Below are 16,831 nucleotides of genomic sequence, written 5' to 3' on the forward strand. Positions count from 1 at the left end.
ATGTAAATGACGAGTTGATGGGTGCAGCACAGCAACATGGCACAAGTATACATATGTAACAAACCTGCACGTTATGCACATGTACCCTACAACTTAAAGTATAATAATAATAAATAAATTTAAAAAAAAAAAACCAAGCAACATATACACCAGATAATATTTATTTTTTAAAATCATAAAACAATATATATTATTATTCATATATGAATATGTAATAAAGGTTTAATTATTGTGGCAAAGGGTGAGGAATGAAGACAGGAAAATGGGGCAAACATCTTAATAACATATTTCTTTTAAAAGACAGCTAATTGTAATGTCACGAAATTTTAACATGTGTTTTATCTGTGTGATGGGTGCATAGGTATCCATTATTATTTTCATACTATCTATGTGTTTGATATATGTTACAATTAAAATATTTTAAGAAAAAAGATGTTAATGCTTCAAAGGATCTAAAACCCCCAAAACTTTCCAGTGTACCTACTGCCACAAACCAAATAGTTTTTGAAGGTGCTTACATCTAAGCCCAAAGATGGAGTCATATAACAACAAATAACTATAGAATACTGGGAATAAAGATCAAGATAAATACTGAGAATGTCTTTTCTTTGCCCAAGATGTCTCTTCAGCCTTTCTTTAAATCTATACTTACTTTTAGAAATTTCCTCACTAGAATTACTTCTTCTATACCTCATTAAAGTATAAAAGTATCATAGGTTCAAAGTACTATGTATTTCTGTCTTATAATTGAGTAAAACCAGACATACCATCTATATTCATTGTCTGTATTCATGGATAACACATACATTTCAACTGTCTCAACAAAATCTTGACAAGTCTGGTCAGGTTTGAAATTTAAACTCTGGATGAAATGAATTAGCTACATTATAACTGATATTTCAGTCAAAGAGAAGCTCCTTATTTTTTAAATAATCATTTCTGGAATAAATGATGTTTACATTCTCAGATTCAAATTCTTTTAAAAATAAAATGTTATTTTTTCTTTTCAAATTCAGAAAAAGAATATCTATGTATTATTTATGATTATTCATTGTGGCAGAAACTCCTAATAATTACTCCCATTTCTTCTTCTGAGATACACAGACTGTATTTCCCATCCTCCCTGGCAGTTAAGTATGGCCATGTGACTGGCTATAGCTGCAAGCCTGGCCTACAAAAACTTCCAATGCATAATTCCTCATCCTCTTCTGCCAGCGGGATACAGATGACAACAAGTCCCTAGAGGATGACAGAAACACAACTGGAATAATCCTGTGTCCCTGGATCTCAACATGAAGGAAAGTCACTTAATAAGCATGTCCATATGAATGAGGAAAAAAATTCTACTGTATTAAACCACTAAAATTTGGGGGTCTATTTGTTACCACAATTAGTGCTACATTAACTAAAACGTGTAATCATTTTTTTCTTGGAGAAATAAGCCAGAAAAAAAAGAAACCCATATGTAAATCAAAAACAATTTTCCAATTGTCAATATGAAATACATTATACTTACAAATTGAGGTTTGTAATACGCTGGACCAAGGGTACTGTCACTAGCAGGTGGAAAACATTTTATAATACTGCCATCATCATTAATATGATAACCATATGACTTTCCATAAGAAGGAATTGAAGGAACATCAACACTTCTGGTAAGTGTAGGTGCTCTTGAAATTTTCTACAAGGAAAACATTTTATATTATTTATTCCAAGGCAAGAGGAAGGGGAATGAAGAACCAAATATTAAAAGTTACTAAAACGCAACTATTAAATATTGATTTAATGAGTTTCATGATATAAAACAAAAATGACTATTTTGTTATTATTTTTTTGAGATAAGGTCTCACTCTGTCACGCAGGCTGGAGTGCAGTGGTACAACTTGGCTCACAGCAACCTCTGTCTCCCGGGTTCAAGCGATTCTCCCCACGACCTCACCCGCCCAAGTAGCTGGGACTACAGGCGTGCACCACTATGCTTGGCTAATTTTTGTATTTTTAGTAGAGATGGGGTTTTGCCATGATGGCCAGGCTGGTCTTGAACTCCTGACCTCAAATGATCTGCCAGCCTCGGCCTCCCAAAGTGCTGGGATTACAGTCATGAGCCACTGTGCCTGGCCAAAAATGTTTGTTTTGTAAAAGTAATTTAAAGGAGTGAATTCAAGCCTGTTGCTTCATACTATAAACCAAGAGAATGTATTTCTATTAAATTTAGAGTAGAATATAATATAATAGGTAACTATCAAAGTCATCATAAGAAGCAAAGATTTTTTCTCATTTGGGTCAGTTACTTATCTTGCTTAGTAAAACCATCATTACTAATTCTAAAAACAGGCAATCCTATTCACATCAACAATCATGCTATTACACTATCTGCTATGCAAAAACAAACTTTGCATTTTTCAGTAATACTTTCTGGCTTCATTCATTCCCAGCTCCTGACTTTTGCTTCCACATTTCCTGAGTCTTGTATAAATATCCTAAGTATGCAAGCTATATAGCAGGAAAATGTCTATGATGTAATGCTAAATGGAAATAGCAAAATATAAAAGTGAATTATGAATATAGCTATGTGAAATCATATATAAATGTATAAAGTCACATACATATATAATTTAATACCAAAAGACGCTATGCAAAAATTAACAGAAAATTAATGTTAGAGTCAGGAGTTTTAGGGTGATTATCCTTTTATCAAAATTTGGTTTAATGTACAATATTTTATAATTTAAATTAAAAAATGAAGGTATAACATACATTACAAATATTAATATAAGATATATCAACTAAAAGTACTGGCATATAAAGGACTTAGTTATTGGGAAACTGAAATTATTAAGAATATACTGATTCCTGAAGTTTCTGTATGAATAAATTAATGCTATAGTTGCATATTCATGTGCCCATGTACAATTATGTTATAAACATACTCTCAGTAGCAAATTTTCTTTTTCTTTTTATCTGAGACAGAGTTTTTGCTCTTGTTGCCCAGGCTGGAGTACAGTGGCATGATCTCTGCTCAATGCAACCTCCACCTCCCGAGTTCAAGCAATTCTCCTGCCTCAGCCTCCTGAGTAGCTGGGATCACAGGCACATGCCACCACACATGGCTAATTTTTTTGTATTTTTAGTAGAGATGGGGTTTCACCATGTTGGCCAAGCTGGTCTCGAACTCCTGACCTCAGGTGATCCGCCCACCTCGACCTCCCAAAGTGCTGGGATCACATGCATGAGCCACTGTGTCTAGCCGTTTTTCTTTCTTAATATAATTTGGGAGGGGGGTGGGGGAAAAGTCTCACTGTGTTGCCCAGGCTGGAGTACAGTGGCATGATCTTGGCTCACTGCAACCTCTGCCTCCCGGGTTCAAGCGATTCTCATGCCTTAGCCTCCCAAGTAGCTGGGATTACACGAGTGTGCCACTATGCCTGGCTAATTTTTGTATTTTTTTAGTAGAGAGTGGGTTTCACCATGTTGGCCTGGCCAGTCTCAAACTCCTGGCCTCAAGTGATCTGCCCCCACCTCCCCGGCCTCCCAAAGTGCTGGAATTACAGGTGTAAGCCACCACACCCAGCCAGAATTTTATCTTTTATCAAATTAAAGACAACCTTTAAGTAGTTTCAGTAATACCTATGAGATTAATTACCAAATTAAAATAAGAAACCATTGAATGGCTTTCCCTCCTTTCAGTACATTTAAAAAGTATTTGTGTGATATCAAGACTTTCCAAAACATAGCCCCTACCTCCATTCTCTATTCCTACAACTCTCCCTTCACTCCTGTACTCCAAACATTCCAAAGAATTTTGTTCTTTCCGGTAATATATCATACTATCAAACACTTCAGTTTCTTTATTCATGTGGGTTTTTCTGCACATAAAGTGGGGAAAAATATTTTTTCCCATTCCTTTTAACTACTCAGTGAATCCTTCTTCAAGATCAGGTCCAATTTGTCTCCCCTATTCCCTCCAAAGACTCTCTACTTTGAGCTACTACTGAACACTGTATTATGGCTCTAAAATAGCATTTCATTAACAGTATTGTACTGAATTTCATTCATTATTTTCCTGTTAAAATTATACATCTCAGGAAGCAATAATATTTTCTCTGTACTACCAACATCTAGCATTATATGTATGGCCATATAGTCACTCAAAAAATATTTGATAAACCCCCAAAGTAAATGAACATTTACTTTGTCCCCACACACGAAATATCTGATATTTAAATATGCTTACAAAATTTAACCTCAATGTCATTGCACTGATATTATTCAACTAAGTACTTAGCCTTAAAATATATCTTCCTAAACAAAAAACTGATTAAAATGTAATATGAGCTACATGAAAGTTATGACAAGAGAAGGGAACCACTCTAAACAAACAGTGACCAAATCTGCTCGATAATAGTATTTATTTCAAAGAAATTCTTCATTTCAGTTAAAATAACCTTCTCATTATCTTCCATAAAAATCTCACTTCTGTATCTTCACTCATGTAACACTCCAGTTTGGAATCCATATTCCAACTCTGTTCTTCAATGTCATGTCAAAACCTCTATAAATCTTCCATAAATTATGCCTTCACATAATACAGTAATCCACCTTTAAATTCCTATGGCATTTCATTACATGATCATTCATTTAGCAACTGTCACATCTTGTCTTGAATTAACAGCTACCTATTTGTCTATCTCCCATCTAAATTTTAAGCTTTTTTATCTCCGGAATCATATTTTTAACTTATTTTATTTATATTTTTTCCTTCCTTGCCACCGGGAAGGAAATATATTATTAACAATACTTAACACAGAGTTTCCTCTATACATAGGTAAACCACTCAGGTAGTTTGTAAAATCTCCCTTACTTTTTATTCACCACAGATATTGAAAGTGACTATAGATTTATTAGGAGCAAATATGAAGTTAGACATGAATACAGTTAAAAACTAAAGTTTATTTACTTATAAAATAACTAAAATATAAATACTAACAAATCTAATTTTTATAGGAAGGCTTTTTAAATGTACTTAATATCACATAAAATATTAAACCTTGACTATTTTAACTTAAAAAAATGTCATTACAAGTATAATTTAAAATAGAAACGTACTGACTGAAGATGCTCTCTGGTCTCTAATACCTTTCTGTTCATGATATCTTGCGTTTTAGGATAAGACTGATTATAGCTTGCTGGTCCTGGATTATCTGAAATAAACTTCTTAAAACGTTTCTCCCGGTTTTGTAGACTATGGCCTCCTTTTATGTTACACTAAAATGGAGAAGAAGAAAAAAACCTTCTGATATATAAAAGAAGCACTTTACAATTAATTTCTACTTGATAAACATTAATTATTATCAGAAAATAGTTTTAAAACGCAAGCTAAGAAAGTTCACCCTTTGACTGAAGACATAGTTCTAGCAAAAGGGAATAGCAAGAGCAGATAGCAATTATAGTTGTCAGTTTTAACTTGAAACTCAAAACTGAAATTTGCTGTACTTGGAGAACTTTGAGAGAGTGCAAGAAAACTCTGTTTTAAAGAAGAAATCAGAGATGGGAATTCCCAAAGCTGTAGAGCAAGAATAAAAGCCCTTAGAAAAAATTTTACCCCTGAAATGAACTGAAAAAAAAAAAAATGTTGGCATTCATATTGAAGGGGAAAAGCAAACCCTTCAAGGTTGTTTATTGATAATTATTTTCACAAATAACATTTTGGTCATTTCCAGAAAAAATTATAAAGACTTATTAGCAACAGCTTGTTTTTATGTTCAGATTAACTTTAAACATTGTTTATTAGAGAGCAAACATTTGGGTGGAATCTTCCAGGGCTCTCCATGCTACATATCCGGATTTTCCAGAATCTGAAAATTACCAATTGACGAATATCCAATTAAATTGGGTAAAATTACATCATAAAGATTCCTGTAAACAATTACAGTGCAATCATTTCAAAAAGATGAATTATGATAACAGTGGCTGACGTCTGATTGATCAGCTAAGATTTTAAGTCATTGATCTACAAATAGCCCTTTTCACATGTCCAATTGTTCACAGTCACTGTTCACAGAGCCTGTCTCTAGTGGGCACCTTATTCAACTTCACTCAGCTTTTAAGAAACATACAAAGGAGGTCTTCTTTTAAAAATTGAGTCAAATTTTATTTTTAAATAGGCAATTCGCTACTTGATTACTATTTTTAAAAGATCAGAATTTCTATGTTTAAAGAGTAGATGTATAAAAATAACTTTAATGATTTATTTTACAAAAACACTAACAAGTTGAACAAAAAGTAAAATTCTGTGAAAAGAGAAGAACTTTTCAAATTTTGATAATTTAAAAGCCATTACCATAGGCTCTATGATCATACAAATCAGACTGCAATCTGCATCTATATAGATCACTTCAACAAGGACTTTATCTGCGCCTCCAACAGGTGAGTTAAAGGTTCTGCTGGGATCAGCTAGCAGCCAATACATATAAAGGCAAAATTTATGTGAAAACGGCAAAAGGTGATACTCATGACTATGAAGATATCAGAGTTATATCTACTATTTCTAAACATAAATGAACCATTGAAGATAATCTGGTCACAGACTCTTGAGACTGTGCAGAAACAGGAGACAGACGAGACAATGGCAATGGCTATAGCTTTAAAGCATGGCACAAAAACCAATTCTTTCACTCTACTGCAATTCCTCTTCTACACATTTTGACTATCTGCACAACTTCCATGGGCAATAATTCATTCAAGAGTCCTATTCTCTCATTCTCAAGGACCATACAGCATGTAACAATGTTTTGTGTCTTATAGAGTATGTAGAATAATGAAAAACATCCAACCCAATCACGCAACCAACATCGAATACATTTATTTTCTATTATTCAAATTATAAAATATAATTTGAAAGTAAAAGACAATATGAGCAGAAAATAAAATATAACAAATGACATTTGATCTATTCAGGGAAGAAAACATTATTTTATTAAGTCAATTATAGTAACTATAAAGTTACCTGTGCTTCTGAAACATTATAGTGTCCTGGACCTGGAACAGCTTTCTCAGTGCTAGAGGCAATGGTAAAAGTACTTTCTCTGGCAGTCAAAGAAAGAAATGGTGCATAACTACCTATAAAAATAAAATCATATGACCAGCAGATAAGATAGGAGTCCAAGGATTTCAGGAAAAAAACACTCAAAACATATATAATCATGAGTATCCTCAATTGTTAAGACTTTATTTTCAGAACTAACGGCTAGTCAGAGAAGTTATTACATTTTTTAAAATCTGATATAAGATAAGAATTTTTTATTAATATAAGAAACTAAAGACCTGAGACTTATTGAACAACAAAAAAAAAAACTGAAGAAAATAAAACCCTCTTGTCTTCTAATCATTTTTGGTGGGGACGAAAATAGCAGTTATATTTAGCTGATAAAACATTTTCATCCTCAGAAGACCATTGTTTTATATTTTGAAATAGCATATATTATTTGTAGAAAACATCTTATATAAACTTGTAAAGACAGCCTAGATAGAAATAATTTAAAGTGGGTTTACAGCAGATCATTCATCATGTCTCCTTGCCTAGGCACATAGTTGGTATCGGTAAATATTTCTTGATTGGCTGACTCTAAACAAAGGTTCACAAATAGAAGACACAAATTTCTTTGGAACAAATAATCATAAGATAATACAAACTTGAATACTGAAAAACTGATTCTAAAAAATTCAAGATCTGTATTGGAAAAATTATTAGCATTTAAGCAATGTGGATATCAAAGAAGAGAAGAGAGAGAATAGAGCAGCAGCTATATTCAAATAGGTAATAAAAGAATGCAAGTGAAGATTCAAAACTTTTACTGTAAATCTTGTATACTAAAGGAAAATGTGTGCTACTGTAAGAATGTATGGTGATAATATAGTAAAAATCTTGCTAATCTGGACTAATAATAAAAGATACTCTATTTAAAATAAAATAATGTGTTTCTTTTGAGGCCCACATGTATTAAAATGCAACCAATGTCAAGAATTATTTATTTGTGTTAGATACTGCAACATAAAAGAGGTGAGCAAAATATAGATCTTACCTCTAAAAAAGTAGTATCTTGAAGCATTAAGAAGTGTATTGTAATGATTTTAAACAAGGAAAAACATCTCTAATGCCATAATGGAAGACATATGCAAATTCAAAAAGAAGAGAAGTTCTCATCCACATTGAGATGATCAGGAAAAACTTCATGGATGATGTTAAAATTCTAGGTATTAATTTAGTGACTGATAGTTTTAGCTGGTTATCCCAAATCAGAGAAGAAGGGAAGAGAAGAGGGAAAGGCAAAAGAAAGGGAAAGGGAGGAAAGAAGACAGACTGACCTTAAATTAGTTACAAAGACCAGAAGACCAGAAATCCTTAAAAGTAAGCCAAGGTTCATTTTGAAAAGGCAACAGTTGTCTGGTAGAGCTGAGAAATGCAGGACACCAGTGAAACATTCTACTTACTCAGAGTAAATAGCCAGAGAACAAGAACCAGATTTCATTCCAAATACACATATAAATACACACACATACCCACTCAAACTACATATAAAATGAATCATACAAATTACCAGAGAGTGTACTTTCAAGATGCAGGAAAATATGACCCATAAAGAGGAGAAAAGTCAATGAAAAGAAACCGATTGAGAAATGAAAAGGTGGAATCAGCAGACAGAACACTATCTATTATAAATATTCTTTATATATTCAACAAGGTAGAGAAAAGATGAACATGATGACAAGATAAAGGGAAGGTATAAAAAAGACCCAAATCAAACTTACAGAATGAAAAATACACTGGATGGAATAACAAATGTTTGTGGATTAATAAAATATATTTTTTCTCAATTCTTAATCCCTTTAAAATATACAGATGCTCGATGACTTGTGATGGAGTTAGTTCCCAATAAAATAATTGTAATTTGAAAATATCATAAATTGAAATTGCATGTAATATACCTAACCTATAATAGCATAGATTAGTTTACCTTAACATGCTCAGAACACATTAGCCTAAAGATGGGCAAAATTACCTAATATAAAGACTATTTTATAATAAAATGTTGAATATCTTATGTAATTTATTGAATACTGTACTGAAAGTGAAAAATAGAATGGTTTTGTGGGTACTGGAAGTTTGGTTTCTACTGAATGCATATTACTTTCACACCATTGTGCAAAATTTAAACAAATGTTAAGTTGAATCATCATAAGTAAAGGACTGTCTGAGATTGCTTAAAGCAGAAATAGTCTCAGTTTATTGAGGCATTATAGCAGATGTAGAAGTAAAATGTATAACCACAATAGTACAAAGGGTGATCTGGGGGAAATGGAAGCATACTCTGTAAGGTTTATTTACTATATATGAAGTGGTGCAATATTATTTGAAGGTACACTGTAATAAATTAGAAATACATATTGTAAACCCTAGGCAACCACTTAAAAATAAAACAAGAGACGTATAGCAAATAAGCCAATAGTGGACATAAAAAAAGAATTATGTTTTAAAAACCTTTATTCCTGCAACAAAAGTAAGGAAAAAGGAAAAAGAACAGATGAGATAAATGGAAAGCAAATAGCAAAAGAGTACATTAAAGCCCAAAGATATTGATAGTGAAATTAACTATAAAAGTTCTAAACACCTCAATTAGAAGGCAGAGATTGTCAGATTGTATAAATAAGACCAAACTTTATGCTGTCTCTAAGAAACTCTCTTAAGATATAAAAACAGAAATTAAAAGGATGGACAAAGTTATAACATGCATACATGAATTCAAAAAGCTGCAGTGCCTATATTAAAATCAGACAAAGCTGGCTTTAGAACAAGAAATAACAGGGATAAAAGATACATTTCATAATGATAAAGGGGTCATTTCATCAACAGGATTTAACAATCTATAAAGAAAAGCAAGGAAGTTATTACCATAATAATCAGGATAGTGTTTAACTGTAGGGGAGAAGGAAAATGTTGAAATAAAAAATACCAAAAAGAACTTTTTGGAATGTTCTATCTCCATTTTTTTCGCTTTTTGTTTTTAGTTTCCTGTACCCACTGATGGCAAATCTATTTTTTAACTGAATATCTTCTTTTTAAGGTCTACATTTATATTTTATGTGGTTTTCTATGTAAGTATTCTATCTCATAATAAAAGGGTTTTAAGTTTAGGTTCATATGAACATTAAGGTAATCTGAGATAAATATGAAAACTAAGAAAGTGAAACCCACGCTACTTCTGAGGTAGTTGGCATCAGAACACAGCAGGGCCCCTAAATGAATCTACCTTAAACAAATGTAAAATTAGTTGGAGAGTACTGAAATTCATATAAAAGTTAAAAAAAACACACACTAGGCATGTACTCAATGTATTATTAATACTATTAATGGTAGAATATATATACACACACACACACACACACACACACATACATATATGAAATAATTGGGCAACAAAGAGAATCAAGAAAGCTGGCACTCATAAAATCTTCATTGAAGTTTTCCAAAATTAATTATATAGAATCTTTTGTCAATAAAAGTATACAAGAAATATTGAGCACAAGTAAAACTACAAAAAAATTTAAACGTTTATAATGATACACTCCATGAGAAGGAACTTACTTGTTTATTTATTCATAACTGTGTGCCTAATGTTTACAGTGAGGGTGACCAATTAACAAATGATCTTCTAAACTAGTCATCCATTCTGTAATAGTGAATGTTCTATTATGTATGGGAGACACGCATGTATGACAGGCAGTGAGGGTACAATAATGAATAAGATAAAACCCTGCCCTCAAATAGTTGGTAAGCCTGACAAATAGACAATTATGCTACAAAAAGCACTGCCAATAATTAAGGTATAAAATATAGAAGAGGGTTCTGGGCAATTAGAGATGGTAGAGTTTGATATGGGACATATGGCTATATTGACATGTGAAGTGCCAACTACAAATTATAAATCAAACTGACAGAAAGAAGAAATTAAGTATATAGAAGAAGAGATTTGAGAAGAAAGAAATGAGTTCAGTTTGGGATATATTGTTTGAGGCACCAACAGAGAAAGATAAATCAAACTGGTATGAAGCAATAGTCAGTCTATGCTGAAAGAGAAAGTGGGCAGTATGTGATTAAAGGACAAATTCTATAGCCACAACTACAGCCACAAAAGAAAGAAAAGGACATTTTTCACATATAAGCAGTAATTAGATCTTTGAAACATGTACTCATCTTCAGGACAACAACATATACAGCAATCACATACATATTATTATCTAAACTTTAAAAGAGACAGATTGCATTCCCTGATGCAGCTATATTCTGATAGGCTAAAAAGATAAGATTATCATTGTTGACATAAGCACATAGGCACAGGTATGAGGCCATAGCCAACTTATCCTTCTGTGGCCAATAAAGCTAACCACTCCCCAACCAAAAAAGAAATCTGGGAAAGAATATTTTTAGGAGATGATGGCACCCAGCTTAGCTAACTAATAGAGAACCAATAGATATATACAGCTGATATTTATTATATAAATAAGCCAAAAAGCAATGAAATACTCCCTGGCACAACAATGCCAGGAGTAGTCACATTAGTAAAAGGAGTATGTTTTTATCACATGATACTAGGCTGGTTGTCTCTGGGGAATATTTACTTTAATAAGAGATGTTTGCTTCTCAGGTAATCGTGAGAAAATCAGGCATAGCTCTCACTAATCTGGAATTTGAGTATCCAATCTCTCCCACCGCATGAAAGCAGAAAGAAAAACAGCTTAGTCCTGTCCCCTCAGGTTGCAATTCCTGGGTAGAAGAGAGTCTCCCTGATCAAATGGCCTACAGCCAATGAAATAGTTTCAATTAAGGTAAAAAGAATTTCCTGAGGAAAATGTAGAGCCAATATCCTGAAGGACTCGCCTGGCCAAGCAGGCTACAGTGAAGGGACAGCGGGAGAGCAGCAGTTAGGGGAGAAAGGTTGGGAATAAAGAGTATCGGTATCTAGGGCTCTAAGGTATTTTCCTCTTGCGAAATTCAAAGTAATAAGTAAGTTATATAAAGCCCCTACATCTGTTCTTCCCACACCATGCTCCACAAAATGAACCTGACCCTTAGCTAAAATAGTTGTACACTTCTGCATAGTCCCATGTGTTACTGGTCCTAAAGGTAGATGAGGTAGTATGTACCTAGGAAAGTGATGGTAGCTCCTTTTAAATTATCTTCCAGAGAATCCAGCAGAGAAATCACCAAAGAGACACCTGTTCCTTCTACTGATTTTCAGCATATTCTCTGTTAGTATTGCTAAAAAACATACAGGATGCAGCTGCTCAAATTTCCCCAGCATGGAATTTCATACTTTATCTCACAGATCAACAAGACACAATCCTATAAAACAGTAAAAGGGTTTTACCACACGCTCCTTACTTCTCTCTAAGCAAAGTTACAAGAGTTTTAAATTACGCTATATGTGGCTCATTATATTTTAATTTTATTTCAAGATTACTGTTTGTTTTTTAACTTACGTGTTATGGTATTCAGCTAAAAACTAGGAATAATGGAGTAAAGATCATGGTTATTGCCCTCAAGCAGCTCACATTTTAGTGGGTCTGCCAGATAAGTTAACATTAATTACAATATAGAATCAAAGTGCTATAAAAGCCATTAAGGAGTCAGAGAAGAAAAACCTGAGAAAAAGTAGAGCCCGTGAACAACTTCACCTTAGCTGAATCTCAAAGAAAAAATAGGAATTAGCCAAGTGAAGAAAGAAAACAGTGTACTGGGCAAAAGTATCAGCAGATACAGAAGCACAGAGGTGAGTGAGCATGAACTTAAGAAAACCGTAAAGTTGAAATTGCTGAAATGTAGGTCAGGTGGAGGTGGAGGTGTGGGAGATGAGGTCAGGGTCCAGAAAATGAAGAACATTATAAACCATGTTAAGGAGTTCAGATTTTAACCTTGATGTTACAAAGGATTTTTTTTCACAAATAACGTAATATATCTTAGAAAGATCACTCTTGCCACAAGATAGAAGATGGATTGAAGACTGAAATAAGGAAAAACAAGTAATACTTTATAGGTTTAATTCAAAATAGAAATAATGAGAGCTTGAACTAAGTCAAGCACAGCTAAATGGAAAAGAGGAACTAATCAAAGAGGCACTGAGAAGATAGAATCATTAGGTGTTAATGATCAACAGGAGTAGTCAGGGAGAAAAGAGTCTAGAATAATTCCAAAACTTAAAAGTTTATCATAAACTAATAGGGAATTTTCAAAAAGTGACCGGTATTGCTGGAAAAAATTATGAGCTCAGACACTTAAAACTTTGATGCCAGACTATCTAGGTAGAGATGTTCAAAAAAGTAACTGGTTATGACTCAAGGACATCAACAGCAACAACAACAAAAAAAGAATTAAAAAGAAAAGAAAAATAAACAAAAGTGACTAGCAGTGTTGAAGGCCGAAAGATTAGGAGAAAGCTCATCTTAGAGACATAAATCACCTATATCTCTTAAGATTTCCTTCTGGGAGTCATCAGAATCAGAATATGGATAGTAGTCTATGAACACAAATGAGAAAGTACATATGACAAAAGCAACAAGCAAAGGATGGAAAGTACAGTATATAAACATTTAAAGATGTTTCAAATGAGAACTAAGTTCTGATTTTTTTTTTTATCTTGCCCAAATTCCTATCTAAGGGGTCTAGGGAGTCATGCCTTACAAACTATAAATTCTCATCAGATGGGTTTTATTTAACCCTATATATCACGACTTACTTTCCAATCTGACTCTGGAATAACATTATGAAACAAGGAAGAAAGTCAAAATGTTTTACCCAAAAATATATTTCCTTGCCATACCTTGAAATTGCCCTGCAAAGTCTCTCATGGGAAAAATCAACATTCTATAGAGAATTCCCTTTCCCCTTCATTTTCTTTCCTTTCCAGACACAGGAGATAATCAACTAAGAGCCAGCAACCCTTTTGGGTCTGATAAGAAGCATTTTAAAACCTGCGCTTTCTCTCTGAAGTCTGCTATCTGAGCAATTCCTCTGCACAACAAAACTTGGTCTCCACAATCCTTTATCTAACCTAAACATTCCTTTTGATGCCAGTCTTCAGATAAACTCAACCAATTGTCAACCAGAAAATGTTTACATTTACCTATAGCCTGGAAGCCCCCACTTTTGAGTTGTCCCACCTTTCTGAACGAAACCAATGTTATTTATTACGTGTATCTGATTCATGCCTCATGCTTCCCTGAAATACATAAAACCAAGCTGTACCCCAACCACCTTGGGCATATGTTCTCAGGACCTCCTGAGGGCTGTGTCACAGGCCATGGTCACTCATATTTGGCTCCGAATAAATCTCTTAAAATATTTTACAGAGTTTGACTCTTTTCATCAACAAGAAACATGAAAACATTTAAAGAAGGCCATGAAGGACTGCTTGGAGAGAGGGAGAAAATGTTGCCCTGATTCAGCATTTAACAAATGTTTATTAGGTCCCAACCACATCCCAGACACTCTTCCAAGACAGTAGTTGGAAAAAAAAAAAAAAAAAAAAACAGGAGAAAATGATGTTACATTTTGGAAAGAAGTGTTTCCAAGAAGCAAGTGGTCAGTTGTGTCAAAAGGAAGGATTGCAAAGTGTCATAGGTGGTCATTGTTAGCCACCTATGACTATTGTTGGGGGAATTAATGCTTATAATGCCCAACTCCATTAAAATAAAGACATAGAATAAGCTGCAAGAATAGCGATATCAGATGCTGTGAAGCAGTACAATTCAACATGTGAAACACTGACAGAAGTCAAATTTGTACTCCACCCCAAGAAACCTAAACCAATCCTTATCTGATCAGTCATGTAACAGAATAATGGATCCTGGCATTTGCTGGAAAACACATAGCGTAGGTATGGGGAAAATGCAAGTTAAGAAAAACTATCATTTGGACGGTATTAAGCTCCAGAAAATCATCAGAATAGAAAAAGTAGAAAGCAAAATCGATGTATTTATTTTTGCCCACTTCACTGGTCAAAAATATAGCTTTTCTTTACAGAATGTGGAGAAAAGGGGCTCCCCTGAAGTGTGTTAGAAGATGAGGATGGTCAGAAAAATCTGTCTGGGAAAAAAAAAAAAAAAGGAACTATCTTTAAATAATACTGCAAAATAGAAATATAAGCTGCATCTTAGTAAATAAATGTCTCCGGTCAATGGGAGGAAAGGTGTGAGGCAGGCAGGATTACAAAGCAATGAGACAGTGGGAGGTAAGGGCACAGGATTTGGGGACTCATGTAGTCAACAGAGCCAGGAAATCATCCCAGACCTAAACTGCACAATCAAAAGTAGGATGTAAACAACTATTGTCGAATCAAAAGTCCTAGACATATGCTCACCAGCCTTTTGAAATGGGACAAGTGATACCACCAATCTCAACTGTAAAATAAAAGTATAGTGTTTTCCCTGCCTACTTCATGTTTTGTTACATTTACAAAATGGTGCTATTCCGCTCTATGTTCAACTCACAAACACGCAGAAGGGGAGCGGGCTGAAGATGGGATGCCTGTCACAGGAGATCTGCCTCTCCCTACATCTTACCTGTCGCCTGCTGCTTCAGGAAAGGTACCTGGTAGGATCCAGGACCCACATGGGCCTCAGTGCTGCCACCTTCAGCCAATTTGAGCAGGCGGGGAGCCCTATCATACATAGTGCTCGGGGTGGTGGGGGCGCTGGCGAAGGGCAGGTTCCGAAAACGATAAAAACAAGGCGGCTACAGGTGTGGAGAAAAAGGAAGCCGACACCAGTCTGGGGAGGCCGGGACAGAACTTCCGTAAATAGAGAAATTAGCATTGGGGTTGTCTCTCCGCCCGCTCATTGGTATCAGATTTCCTCAAATCGATTTCTAGCCCTGTGGTAAAGTAGAGGGGTGAGCGACTAGAGATTAGACGTCTCACACAATCACCAGTTTGCCAGGCACGCTCCACCAAAATTGGGGATTAGGGATTAGATGCTCGCCCTGGTGCTTCCGGCCCTGACTCCGCCCACTTCTCTCCGCCCGGAAGCCTGGGGAAGAGGCGGGCCCAGTCTCTAGGGAGCTAGGTAGAGGCGCCTCCCTGGGCCGAGCCCTCGGAGCATGCGCGGTGAACCGTGAGCCTTCCACAGCTCTCTCCACCCGGAGCCCGGCGCACCTTGAAGAAGGCGGGACTAAACGTCGTAGCTCTTGGGATCCCGGTAACTACTTAGGTCTTGAATTTTTTAAGTGTGCAGAAGAACCTTAAAAAACGCGTTAGGAAGGGCGAGGACTAACTTGACCTTGATCTGCTTCCCGACTCAACAGAACCTAGGAAAGAAAAAAGCAGTAGCATGAAGCAGAGAGCTTGGGGTTCCGCAAGTTCTCCCCGGATGCTACTGCAACTCCACTCGTACTCACAGAGGAAAAGCACCTCTGATCTTAACCCGTAGATAGTCCAAACTAAGACAAACCCAGGGGTTAGGGCGGTGACAAGAAATGGGGAGCCCAGAAAAAAAAAAATCACAAAGAAGATAAGGGTAAAAAAGAAAAAAAAAAAAAAAGAAAAGAAAGAAATGGGGACCCCAGGAAAGGAGGCGAAAAGCTCACCAACTGAAGCCGGGCAAGTGGCGAAAACTGCCGCTTTTGTCGGATGCCAGGCAACCACAATATTGATTCATCTCTTTATAAAGCAAAGCGAAGGCACTGAAAAAGCTCAGTCCACCCCCACTAAACCATGGGTCTCAACCTTGGGCAAAAGAAACCTAGCTTGTCCTTGGGAGCTTAAGGAATCTATATCAGAAT

General features: G+C 35.1%; 1 protein-coding gene across 1 annotated transcript in view; it reads right to left on the reverse strand.

Annotated features, from left to right (window-relative positions):
* The window catches only part of STPG2 (sperm-tail PG-rich repeat containing 2), a gene marked incomplete at its 3' end in the record, with an annotated part of 269,635 nt that extends 253,575 nt beyond the window's left edge, over nt 1-16,060 (reverse strand). The window contains exons 1-3 of the mRNA XM_011972945.1: nt 15,616-16,060; nt 7,007-7,119; nt 1,517-1,681 (exon numbers count right to left, since the gene is read on the reverse strand). Coding sequence (XP_011828335.1) covers nt 1,517-1,681; nt 7,007-7,119; nt 15,616-15,724 — 387 coding nt within the window. The remainder of the gene's footprint in view (nt 1-1,516; nt 1,682-7,006; nt 7,120-15,615) is intronic.
* Between the last annotated feature and the right edge of the window lie 771 nt (nt 16,061-16,831).

The sequence above is a fragment of the Mandrillus leucophaeus genome, unplaced genomic scaffold (genome assembly GCF_000951045.1).
Source record: "Mandrillus leucophaeus isolate KB7577 unplaced genomic scaffold, Mleu.le_1.0 Scaffold1321, whole genome shotgun sequence".
Classification (NCBI taxonomy): Eukaryota; Metazoa; Chordata; class Mammalia; order Primates; family Cercopithecidae; genus Mandrillus; species Mandrillus leucophaeus.